Source organism: Bombyx mori, chromosome 9 (genome assembly GCF_030269925.1).
Source record: "Bombyx mori chromosome 9, ASM3026992v2".
In the NCBI taxonomy this organism is placed as follows: Eukaryota; Metazoa; Arthropoda; class Insecta; order Lepidoptera; family Bombycidae; genus Bombyx; species Bombyx mori.
The window spans coordinates 3964408-3978426 of record NC_085115.1 but is presented as its reverse complement, the minus strand read 5'-3'; the positions used below and the strand labels follow the sequence as shown (position 1 = coordinate 3978426).

Sequence of the window (14019 nt, the reverse complement as noted above, 5' to 3'; positions counted from 1 at the left end):
CGTTTTGTTCTTATTGTATTTATTTTTTTAAGTCCAGATAAAAAGTATTCTTAGAATTGGACATAATTAGTGAAATAAACACAACTAGAGGTCGCGCAGTAGTCGAAATTCGACTATAACTAATTGGAATTGTAAGTTTGTACACTATTATGATTGTATTTTATACTTCTATAATCACAAATTTCGCCAAGACTACACTTTAAAAAATATTAACAAAGACAAACAATATTTAATCTATTCTCAATTTGACAACAGACGTCAAGAACAAAAGTTTGACAATAAAATAAATAGTATTCATGCGTGTGTGCGTCAAATATATGGTATGTAGTGTGTGTAATGTTTTCTTTATTAATTTAATGTATCTTTTATGCTATATTTAAAAAAATATATTAGCATTGTGCACTCCTTCTCTATATTCTCTATAAGTGTGGAAAATTTCATACTCCTCCGCCCGCGCAATTTTCGTAAAAAGGGATACAAAGTTTTTGCTTCACGTATTAATATATAGATTATTGAAACATAACAAACATCAGAAACATTCCATGAATTGACAACATCGACTGCCCATTGTTTCATCTCAATTCGCATAAACTACGTTTGAAAGAATAAAACACGCATGAGACGGAAAAATACAGGTAGGCAGCGGATTGACTCTGCCCCTGCTATTGCTGACGTCCATGAGCGACGGTAACCACTGACCATCAAGTGGAGTATAAAAGGTTTTTTTTTACCATATTATATTTATTTTTTTATTTTCTCTATGCATTTGCAATTAACAGCATATCCTTAGATGCCTAAAAGGTTTTTTTTTTACCATATTATATTTATTTTTTTATTTTCTCTATGCATTTGCAATTAACAGCATATCCTTAGATGCCTATTCTGTACATTTCTACTAATACTTGATAATAATTATGCTAATGACCACTAGCTTAATAAATAATTTGTGTTACCGATGTATTTACGTGATTTAGTTAAATAAAGAATAAATAAACGTCGATCGAAGAAACGATCCTGGGATCATGCACGTATTAACTGTTACGTCGATTCTCTAAGACCCTAGAGACTCAAGTGACGCCTTATCGACTTAAAATAATAAAAAAAACTTTTCATTTATTTACACAAGCGTTTTCAGAACTAGCCCAGAATCGGCAAGAAACTTCAGGCCTACTCTTTTCCAATAATCATATAATTCATTTAATATGTAACACCCAAAAATTAAAAATATATTAAAATCAATACGCGTATGTGATAATAAATACTGTAGTCATGTATTAATTAGAAACGTCGAAAATAATACAAAGAAATAAAAATAAAAAAACATGTGTCACTCGGGAACTGCCGCGTAAAGCTATTGCATAGCATTTTTTATGAACTTATGCAATTATAATTAGACAATGATAATTTAATATTAAAACAATAATAAAACAAGACCGCGCTATATTAAACATTAATAAAAGCAAAACCTTAACTGTCCTCTTCACACTCATAAGCTAGTCCGCGCGAGAGAGAGATAGGCAGACTTTTCATGATGCGCATGCAGTGTGACGTCACGCCAAGCGCTTATTCACAAACACTACACAAGCGTAACGTGAATGTGTTGAACGCCAGCTACATGGTAGGCGGAGTGAGGGGTGGAAGGTTTTTTTCGTTACGAAATTTCATGATTACAGTAAGCCGCGCTCAAGGCCCGCGATAAAAGCCATGCAATAGCTTAAAAATCGTTAAATTAGTTTTAATAAAGACCTAGTCTCATAAAAGCAAAGAATAAGAATGTGATATAAAACATTTTCCCGTAACACAATCGGGCATCAAGACGCGAGTGGTTTCATCGCGCCGGCTGATGTCTCGGGAGACCGTTCTGTTAGTTTGGGAGCACAAAGGGTTTACATCAAACCGGCGAGGATTTTATAGATTGTGAACCCCCCGAGACAGTGAAGGCAAATTGGGACTGATATAACAAAGCACGGAAACTAAATTAGTTTACATTTTTGTATCCAAAAACTAATGTTACGAATACATTTATCAAAGACATCTTTAAAATAGTCAACATAACAAAAAAGGATGTTCTCTGAATTCACTGATACCTTTATTTATTGATTGATTTACGGTAGGCAGCGGCTTGGCTCTGCTCCTGGCATTGCTGAAGTCCATGGGCAACGGTGACCACTTACCATCAGGTGGGCCGTATGCTCGTCTGCCTACAAGGGCAATAAAAAAACTCATATTGGTATGCACATAAAAATATATTTGACTAATTCTCAACATATTCTCACTGAGGTAATTTAATTTCGAAAAATTTCTAACATAATATATAGAGGAAAGTCTTATTCTTGAATAAATAAAAAAATGATAGAAGGTACAGCCAACTAAAAATACAGTCTTTTAAACTATAGTAAATAGGAAAAGCTGCAACCGGCAAGCTAGCAGTTAATAATCTATCGACACTTGAAAGGCAAACGTGACTAAGCGACAATAACTGCTTTGTACATAAATGATAGGCAATAACCATATTCGATGCGCAAAAAAAATATATTTCTAGGTCTAGTAAAATCATTTCAATCCTACAGCGAGATTCGTTAAAATAGATTTTTTTTCAGGTATTTCCACTTTAAGTTAGTCTACTGTAAAGTTCATGCATTGTCGCTTAGTCATGTTTGCCTTTCAAGCGTCGCTATGTAATAATGTTTATAGTTTTAAAAGCTTTAGTTAAATTATGCATTTCTTCCTCTATGAGCTGGAACATATTATAACAATTTAGGGTTGGTTTTCTTTGTGTTCATTTTCATTTGTCGTACGACCATATTAATATAAGCCACTTTTAGATTTAACTGAATAAATTCAAGAAAATAAATACAAAAAAAAAATTACAATGACTAATTTAATAAGCCAAATTGTAATATGTAATAAAAATATATGGTTTTACATAAAGTTCATTTAAAGCATAATATTATAATAATTTAGTGTACTTTAAATCTACTACTATCTATCGTTAACGCAATTTAACTATACACTCCTGTATTTATCTGAACATTCGTGCCACCTTTCAGTATTTCGAATACCAGAAACAGTATAAATCTAGACATAACCGTGTCTAGTTCACAAACACAAACGTAATGATCTTAAGACAAAGCAATAATTCAAAGCAATAATCCCCGTTTATAACAGTCAAATGTTTTCAAGGTTTGCACGGGTATATCCGTGAGGACGGCTAGTCGTGAAAAATGTTATAACACGCTACGAGGGCACTGAAATATTTTGCAAATCAAATTTAACATCACGCGTTAACTCTATCTCCTCCAGAGACCACACACAGGTACTCAACAATATTACGTTGGTGCGTCCGCACGAAATCTTTCCCTATTTTTCCGTTTATCTTTTTCGCCAACGTCGTTGTGATCCCCTAATGGTTTTCCCACAAATAAAACTCGTTTTTGTTTATTTTTCGTGGGCTTTATTTATTTCTGTCGGTGTTGTTAGCGACAGCTGCGTCGCTTGTTTATCATTCAGCTTACCCTGATCGGGATTCCTTTCCCGGTTTTGTAATTCACCTGACTTTTGTTAAACAAAAACAACGTTGATCCTGTATTTACGTAAAATTAGGATAGAAACAATAAATTAGCGATTAATATACGTAATGGTGTTGTTGTTTTTTTAATTTAAAACACACATACCTTGGCTGAATTAAATTCTATTTGTGCAGATAGAATATGTCAATTAAGTTTTCAGACATCGCGATTCGTTTTTTATGGGAATGACATTCTTAATATACGTCATTTGATGGAATGACAGAAAAATTATTTCTGGATATATGTACATATTTGTAGTATTATTTAATTAATTCGGTAAACCAAAATAATGGTTTGGCCTACAGAGTTCGATGTGAAACTAGAAAAAGTAAATTTGAAAACTTATAAGATACATACAATATCAAATGTTCATAAATAATGCGAATTAAGACATAAGGAAACCAACCAGGATTCTTTGTTCTTTTAAGAAACAAGCTATAAAGACCTTAACTTGTTCTACTTAAGGTAGATTATAGGATATTTTTGGATTTATTTTTTCAGTATAATGCCATGGAAATTCCTGGACAGCAATTGAGTGCAGCGCAAGCTTTCACCCCTCTTGATCATCTCTTAAATTTAGATATCAAGGCACCAGCGGGATGTCAGCGCCTAACTGGAATAATAGCTAATATGGGTATTTACATTAATCTCACTGTAATTTAAACACATAATCCAAACCGAATTCTATGATACCAGATTTCAAAAAATTAAAACTAAAATTCGCCTGTGTTCTCTCTTTCAATTACTTTATACGTACGTGTATACAGCATATTATGCCGGGTATATGTACTCGCGATCCCAATCGCGTTAACTTTGAACAAAATACAAAATGTAGCTTCACCTTTGTCTTGATTACGAAAAATTGCTACATTTTGAAATCTATACTACTATATAAATCTACAGTGGTTTTTACGGATGTTCCGCTATAACTACTGAACCATGCATCCGATTGACTTGAAACTTGGTATGCATGTAGAAAATACATGTACTTAATGGATAGGCTCATATTTATAGGAGTGTTGGACTCCCTACACTAGTTGCGGGGCCGTTAATGATGAGAATCTTTGTGGGGGGGAGAAATAATAATGATAATTTTAAATGCCCAGCAAAGCGGACGGGTACAGCTAGTATAATTATAATTATTGACTTGTGGTAGATCGTTTTGTAAGCCGGAATGGATAGCGTATTTCTGTTGAAAAGAAGTTTGAACGACAGCTGTTTTAAGTACAATTGAAATTATGACCTTGTGACTCAAATTAAGATGGCAGTAATCTCGTTGTTTCGATTAGCTCCGAAAACCACAAAACAATAGATTGGGTATATCTCACTTACAAATCTACCCCAAAAAAAATCGTCAGATATGTACCAAACAGAAGCGTCTTATATTAATATTGATATATTAATACGTAAAGCAAAAACTTTGTACCCCTTTTTGCGAAAATTGCGCGAACGGAGGAGTATGAAATTTCTCACACTTATAGAAAATATAGAGAAGTAGTGCACAATGCTAATATTTTTTTTAAATAATGCATAAAAGATACTTTAAATCAATAAATAAAACATTACACACGCTACCATTTATTAAAAATTTGATACAACACATACATAAAAATATACTCTTAGTTTACTGTCAATTGGGAAACTTTTTTAATTGTTTAAAGTCTGTGGTCAAATTGAAAATAGATTAATATTGTTTGTCGTTAATATTATTGATCTATAGTGCAGTTTTGGCGAATACTGTGATTATATTATCGAAATATAATAGTATTCGACAATAGAACCATAATAAAGTTTAAACTTATAATTTCAATGAATTATAGTCGAATCTCGATTACTGCGAGGCCACTAGTATGGATAATTGTATCTCCATTATTGTCATCCTGTTAACTTATTAAGCGGCCGTAGCGTATAGTATAACGTATAATACACGTATTTTTCAAATTGAACATCATTAGGTAAATCAACAAGTGATGTTGACACATTAGAGAAAATGATGTCCGCGGGAATGAACATTGCAATGCTGAATATGTCCTACGGGACGAGAGAGGAACATATTGAAATGATCAAACTACTAAGGCAAGCAGCCAAGAATTTCAGTGTTAACATGGGAAAGAATTATCCACTAGCCATAGCTGCAAGATTGGCTGGTAAAAAGATAAGAACAGGCAGTATAGCCGATGTTAGTATAATCTTTATTTAGTATAACCTATAAGCTAAAGCTAAGGATCGCAGCATATGGAGGGTAATCGTACGGGAGAAACTGATGCAACGGGGGAGTCACGGCCCTCAGTAAAGAGGGAAACGACGCGAGGAGGAGCAGTATAACCTTATTTGTCACTGAACACTTCGTTTTAGGTAATTATATAATTTATAATGATATTTTATGGTAATCAATATTCAGCAATTACGTTAGGAAAGCATATGACAATAAGACGTCAGATGTCCGTTTTAAAGAAAACTGTGTTTTTCTTTTGTCATTAAAAATCAGATAAAAATTTGGTGGGGCTTAAATAAACCCGCAGTGATCGATACTTGGCTTTATTCTACTTCAAAATTATTATATTGTTTATAAAGCAGGATAGTCCTTATTTCAAATTAATTGTGTGTTTTAAGGTTTCATCGTATGTGATCTCTATTGTATACTAAGTGCCAACTCATCATCGATAATACTTAAAGAATGCTTCTCTCTGTGCCTCGACGGCTGCTTATAAAATATTTCTTCTTCTTCTCATAAAGTATAATAAGTCGTCGTGGCCTAAAAGATAAGACATTTGGTGCATTGGTATCTAGCGATGCAACGGTGTTCGAATCCCGCAGGCGGGTACCAATTTTTCTAATGAAATACGTACTTAACAAATGTTCACGATTGACTTCCACGTTAAAGGAATAACATCGCGTAGTAAAAATCAAACCCGCAAAATTGTAATTTGTGTAATGACTGGTGGTAGGACCTCTTGTGAGTACGCACGGGTAGGTACCACCACCCCGCCTATTTCTGCCGTGAAGCAGTAATGCGTTTCGGTTTGAAGGGTGGGGCAGCCGTTGTAATTATACTGAGACCTTAAAACTCATATCTTAACGTGAGTGGCGGCATTTACCTTGTAGATGTAGATATGGGCTCCAGTAACCACTTAACACCAGGTGGGCTGTGAGTTCGTCCACCCGTCTAAGCAATAAAAAAATCCAATTTTTTCAGAGCTATGGAGAAACAGTTGAATTAAAAACAGGTGACGTAATAAGACTAACTACAGATGAGACATACAAAGACAGATGCTCGACATACGCCATCTATGTTGACTTTATGTATTTCGCGGATCAAATAACAAAAGGGGATCTAGTATTAATTGACAATGAGACTATAATGCTAAAAGTCGAAATCATATCGACCTCTACAGTCACGTGTAAGATTGAAAGAGGTGGAATGTTGGGTTCCTACAAGGATGTCTTCGTGCCGAATGTGGTGTTTGAAATGCCCAACTTCAGTGAGAAAGACAAACTCGACATTGACATGTTGATTCATCAACAGGTACCACGAAATTAAATTCTCAATTTTAGTAACATATAAATGAAGATTTAGTGTGGTGGTAGGACGTCTTGTGAGTCTGCACTGGTAGGCACCATCACCTCGCCTATTTCTGCGGTGAAGCAGCAATGCGTTTCGGTTTGAAGGCTGGGACAGACGTAGTAATTATACTGAGATCTTAGAACTTAAGGTGGGTGGCGCATTTACGTTGTAGATGTCTATGGTCTCCAGTAACCACTTAACACCAGGTGGGTTGTGAACTCGTCCACCCATCTAAGCAATAAAAGAAATTGAAAAGATTACTAGCCAGTTGTTCCGGCCGATTTTTGGTTTAATTTTGATCCGATTGCTACCATTTATGCGCTTCGAAGCCTATAACGTATACAATTCGACTTAAATATAAATATATTATAGTGTCTGTAGTTGTTTTCAGAGACGTTTCAAATACAGAACGTATTTATATTAGCAATTAGTATCATTTTAGTTTGATGTAATTAAAATAGAACATAGATATTTGTGATAATTTTTTCGTTTGTTGAACAAAAAACATTAGAGGTTATTATTGGTACTTTAAGAAAGATTTCCCGCATACTACGTACGTAGTAACAACAGTTGAACTATATGTTATGCCAATATGTATAAATATAATATATTCAATTAGTTGTAGCGAAGTGAAACCGAGTGTAGCAGTAGCTATAATTGAATTGAAGATTTGACAGACGCCTAAATCACGCTAAGGACACTAGATGATGACCGAGTTTTGCTCGGTTTTTTTTTTGATAACGCCATCTTGTTGTGTCTTTAAAGCGGTTAGTTGTCCTCAATCAAGAAAAATAGTATTATTATTTGTCAATAGATTTTTTTTTTTTTTATTGCTTTTTATGTGTGGACGAGCTCACAGCCCACCTGGTGTTAAGTGGTTACTGGAGCCCATAGACATCTACAACGTAAATGCGCCACACACCTTGAGATATAGTTCTAAGGTCTCAGTATTGTCACAACGGCTGCCCCACCCTTCAAGCCGAAACGCATTACTGCTTCACGGCAGAAATAGGCGGGACGGTGGTACCTACCCGTACGGACTCACAAGAGGTCCTACCACCAGTAATTACGCAAATTATAATTTTGCGGGTTTGATTTTTATTACACGATGTTATTCCTTCACCGTGGAAGTCAATCGTGAACATTTGTTAAGTACGTATTTCATTAGAAAAATTGGTACCCGCCTGCGGGATTCGAACACCGGTGCATCGCTCGATACGAATGCACCGGACTTCTTATCCTTTAGGCCACGACAACTTCAATTATTCAATTATTCAACTTCAATTAAGATATCGAGAAGAGTTGATTATTTAAAACACGAATAAAACAACATTTTCTGAAAATAAATCGTAGCTAGATCGATTTATCGCCCCCAAAATCCCCTGTATACTAAATTTTATGAAAATCGTTGGAGTCGTTTTCGACATTCAGATTATATATATACAAGAATCGCTCGTTTATAGGTATAAACAATAACATTCGGGTTGTTGGTCTACCGAACAATTTTACCGGCTTTATAATAAACGTTAGACAGTTGTTGATAAAAGTAGTTGTAATTAGTTTTACGGCTCGCGAATACCTAAGTAAATACAGAAAACATATTTGTTATCGTGTAAAAAATGATCAGTAACATAAAAAATATTCGAATTTCGCACTTACCAGCTGACTTTGGTTTGACTACGTACTGTGAGATACTTGGATATATTCATGCCAAACAATACGCTCAAATCAATACCAAAAATAAAATTTCTTTATTACCTACATTCGTTAGAATACGTTAAGGATTGAAAGACAAGATTTATTCCGTGGACGGCAATCTTTCTTCGTTAGACCGCGACGTTTTCGCGAAGAATATTTTCTTTACGTTTGACCTCCGAGGAAGATGGATTGTGTGAATTAGCACCGTGAAATCGATCGTTGCGAATATGATTTTCAGATCGACATTATTGTTGCTTCTTTTGTCAATTCACCAAATACGATAGCGGACCTCAAAGACCTCTTGGGCGTAAAAGGAAAGAAAATAGCTATAATTGCCAACATTCAAACAATAGAGGGCTTCCGAAACTTCGATGAAATCCTTTTAGTAAGTTAATTTATTTGTAGTGTAAGTGTTTTGTGATTCTACACGAACCTGCCTACCCAGTAGTAGGTAGGTGCCACCACCCTGCCTATTTCCTGCTTCCCATTTAATAGGTCGGGCAGCCGTTGTATATAGAAATAAGACTCATGTTTCAAGATAGGCGGTGGCATTTACTTTGTTTATGTCTACGGGCTCCAGTTATTACTTAACACCAGGTGAGCCTTGAACTCGTACAGCCATTTAAGTTAAAAAAAACATTCAATACAACCAATATCTATGAGCTTTGACAATACTTTTTTTAATTGCGGTAGGCAGCGGCTTGGCTCTGCCCCTGGCATTTCTGAAGTCCGTGGGCTGTATGCTCGTCTGCCTATAAGGGCAATAAAAAAATAAAATAAAAAAACATTGCTCTTTGTGACCACGGTTTTATTCATCACATCTAACAATAAAATTCACATTGACCTGTTTGATTTAATGTTTCAGACAGCGAATGGCATTATGATAACTCGACAGGAATTAGGTTCTGATATAACACCGAAGAAGCTAGTCATTGCTCAGAAGAATATGATTGCACGTGCGAATAAGGTAAACTATCCTAAACCTAAGAGCTAAGCAACCAAACATGATTCTCATCGAAAACTGGAATTTTCATGACCTTATTAAAAAAAACTAAAATATATTAAATATTAAAAATATATTTAAACACTAGTCCAGATTTGGATAACTAACTTAATCTATCTGGGACCAACGTGTTAATCTTTCTTACTAAAACCCTGATATTATTTATCGCATGAATGTAGTATTTCCGTCTTCTTACATAAAATTTTCGTCAGGCTAACGTTCCGGTCTGTGTCAACGCACATCTCCTAAGCAGCATGAGATACAAAAAATTACCACTAAGAGCGGAACTTTTGGATGTGGCGAACTGCATTCTGGATGGTGCCGACACTCTTGAATTATCTGCTGAAACAGCGGTCGGTCTGTACCCAGTCGACACTGTTGCCTGTTTAGCCAGTGCCTGTAAAGAAGCTGAAGCCTGCATCTGGTCTAAGCAGATTTTTCACGATTTTGTCGATAAGGTATATAGAACATTAGCAGTTTTAAAAGTCGACCTTTAAGTTTTTCTTTAGATGACTTCAAAAAAGATTTCGTCATTAATTTATTATTTGGACTCTTTATCAAAATTGTTTGGCACAAACTTTACTGTTACGCGTCTAAATCCAAAATTATCTAAAATATAACACATAAAAGATTAAAACTCCTTTTACGGTTTTAAGTCATGTTTTTTTGTTAAATTGGCATTATGTTCTTTCCGTTTCAAATACGTTACAGTTTTCGTGGTCACAAAAGACTGAGGTGCTATTCGCCTAGATTCAATAATGTTGTCTCGATCGAAATGTAAAGGCAATAAAAAACATGGGATTAAGTCGTGAAGCTAATTAATTGTATTAATATCTACGATTCACGAAAAGCTGTAACATGAGTGAGTTCAGAAATAATTGTAACTCGCGATAACATATTTTCAAAATCTTTTGTGGACACTTTAGCGGGTATCGAACCCGCTAAAGTGCCCACAAAAGCAAAAGCTATCAAAACCTAGTACCTAATTCAAGATTGCTAACGTTTAAATCTAAATTGCATTGGCACTGCTTGAACTTAATGACAAAAACACACAAGACACCACCTTACTAATTTCGTCTAAAGACTTACTATTGTCATTAAATCATAATCATTTTTGTCATTAATTGTTATTGTGATTATCACAGACGCCGATCCCGTGCGATCAAGCAACCGGTGTTGGATTAGCCGCGGTACTGGCAGCGCAGCGGTCATTAGCGGCCGCCATAATTGTCGTCACCACAACCGGGAAATCGGCGCAAATTGTATCTAAATACGGACCGAGATGTCCCATTATAGGTGTAACTAGATACGCTGCTATAGCTAGACAATTGCACTTGTGGAGAGGAATCATACCGCTTATTTTTGAGGGTACTTAAAGTCATAACACGTTTAATAATCATTTGGAAGAGAACGCGTATCATAATTTTTTTAATTACAAATTTCATATTTTTTTATTGTTTACATGAGTGTAAGAGCTTACGGGTCACCTGGTGTTAAGTAGGTACAGGAGTCCCTAGACATATTTTAATTAAATGCAGCAGTTTTTTACAGTACAGAGGCCCGCTCACCCTTCAAACTAAAACGATTTACTGCTTCACGACAGAAATAGCCTGAGTCCGCACGGGTAGGTACCACCAGGCACCACCAGGTACCTACCCATGCAGACTCATAAGACGTCCTACCATCAGTAAGCGTCTTACCACCTATCATTGTTGTGTAATAATTTTTTAGCCTTAACCTCGATTTTCACGAGTCGTACACATAATTAAAAAACTAATCTTACGGCGTAATCACGCATTTTTTATGGTCATTAAGTTGTTTCTGATTTTATGAATACTTCACATGTTTCGTGCTTAGCACAACATTCAATTAGTTGTGTTTGACCATGAAAACTATAAGCTATTCGTATACAATGACAATAAAAATCCGAGATTAAACCTTAAAAATAGTATTACTTAAATTTATAACTTATCGCGTAATAGATAACAGAGTAGCTAGCACGTGAGAACGAATTGGTATAACTTTACAAGCGAATATCGGTAGAGCTTTATAGTAATTATACATGCGGGATCCTCAAATCGATTTGGGCCAATAAAACAGTTGATTGCTTCACACAAACTTGATTTTATTCCGTATTTATTATAGCAAAGTTAATTAAATATATTATACACATTTTTTTCATTCCTTCTCGCGCTTAAAATAAAACTATTTGTGAAACCCTTCATTCGCAGTTTCTCTTACCTCCTAACACGACATCTCCTATCTCTCTCACTCAGTCATGCTACATTTCCGTCCCTACATAATAAAGCTGGACTATTATAACTGCTTTTTTTAAGGGATTTTATGACCTGTTATTTAAGACCTTTAAGTCATGTCTTATTTTAATTTATACTAGCGACCCGCCCTCGCTTCGCTTCGGAAACATTAAAACACACATGAAAAAAAAAAATTATTAAAAAAAGTAGCCTATGTTCATCAGGGACAATGTCGGCTTCTAATGGAAAAAGAATTTTTCAAATCGGTCCAGTAGTTTCGGAGCCTATTCGAAACAAACAAACAAACAAATCTTTCCTCTTTATAATATTATTATTATTATAGTATAGATTCTTATTTTTATGAAAAATAATAATATGGAGTAAAATGAAATGAAGATGATTAATTTGAGACATTAATCAACTGGGATGAAATTAAATGAATGAGATTATATTACATCCCATATCAGATGATATGGGATGTAGTAAAATGGTGGACTGCTACTGATTAGAGGACGAAGATATACGCCTTCAGCCTTCTGGAACTACTCAGTCGATCTGTCCATTACCTCCCCAACATGCTCATTTTATTTTACTACAGAACGCTCCCAATAATTTCAATTTTAAATTTTGATGGCAACCGACGTCATCGTGGCCTAACTCTCAACGAAGATCATCAGCGTTGTTTGGAAGATAAAACTAATTTTCTTTCAGATGCCCCAGACGCAGACTGGCAAATAGATTTGGAATGCCGGGTGAATTTTTGCACCAAATGGGCGATGGACCAGGGCTTCGTGAGAGTCGGCGATCCTATCGTCGTGGTCTCCGGTTGGAAGCAGGGAGCTGGCTATACGAACACTATGAGGATAGTTTACGCAGCCGCTGATTGTTCTGTGGTCTAATTATTTTTATTATTTGTAATACGTTTTTAATTAAATTTCCTATACTACATACATACGGTGCTTTTCTTGAATCGCAGTCTCATCACTGAGAATGATAGATAACAGTAACACGTCGACACTAGGGATTTTATTTTAATAGGACATCTTAGATATATTGATCTCTTTCTCTCTTCCTCTCTTCTAATTCTTGGCGAATCGCTCAGCAGTAGCAGACTTTTTTAGTGGAGTTTTGTCAGTCAGTAGCACAGTGAAGTTTTTTTACTGCTTAGATGGGTAATTGAGCTCACAGCCCACGTGGTGTTAAGCGATTATTGGAGCCCATAGACATCTATAACGTAAATGCCGCCACCACCTTGAAATATGAGTTCTATGATCTCAGTATAGTTACAACGGCTGCCCTACCCTTCAAACCGAAACACATTGCTGCTTCACGGCAGAAAATAGGCGGGGTGGTGGTACCTACTCGTGCGGATTCACAAAAGATCCTACCACCAGTAATTACGCAAATTAAAATTTTTCTGGTTTGATTTTTATTACACGATGTTACCTACACCGTGGAGGTCAATCGTGAATATTTGTTAAGTACGTATGTCATTAGAATAATTGGTACCCGCCTTTTTTTTTTTTTTTTTTTTAACGCTGGGGAATCCATTTACGGATACCCGGTCGAGAGGGGTAATAGACCGGGTTATGTCGGACTCCGGCGCCTCCAGAGAAGAAGAGGGAGAAGAGGAAGACCAAAGTCCTCCTCTTCTTCCAATTCCTACCGGGAGACTACGCCTTGAGAAAGGCGCGCGAGGCGCTGCGCGGCGTCTACCACGCAGGACCCGCCCCGCAAAACCGACTACCGACTAAACCCCATCGAGCTCCACCACTCCGACTCCACGAAACCTACGGTACCGCACAATGCGCGCCGCAGGCTCGCCGTCGCCGGTACCCATCCTGACAATAGGATGGGATCCAATCCCCGGGAAGATCCCGCAGGACGTCGTCTCAGGAGACACCGTGAGTGGCGCATAGGAGCCACCTT

General features: G+C 36.1%; 1 protein-coding gene across 3 annotated transcripts; it reads left to right on the top strand.

The window, feature by feature from the left end:
• Positions 1–3754: 3754 nt before the first annotated feature.
• Positions 3755–13040, top strand: LOC101741940 (pyruvate kinase). 3 transcript variants are annotated; one of them, XM_021353296.3, is made up of 9 exons: positions 3755–3897; positions 4071–4203; positions 5525–5748; positions 6766–7095; positions 9071–9217; positions 9698–9799; positions 10048–10293; positions 10981–11131; positions 12802–13040. In XM_021353296.3, the coding sequence occupies exons 1-9, from the start codon at positions 3859–3861 to the stop codon at positions 12987–12989; spliced, it is 1560 nt and encodes a 519-aa protein (XP_021208971.1). In that variant the 5' UTR covers positions 3755–3858; the 3' UTR covers positions 12990–13040. The 3 variants fall into 3 exon arrangements, with proteins under 3 accessions (XP_021208971.1, XP_004922942.1, XP_062526020.1); XM_004922885.4 differs by having other exon boundaries at positions 10981–11203; XM_062670036.1 differs by lacking the exon at positions 9071–9217 and having other exon boundaries at positions 10981–11203.
• The last annotated feature ends 979 nt before the right edge of the window (positions 13041–14019 follow it).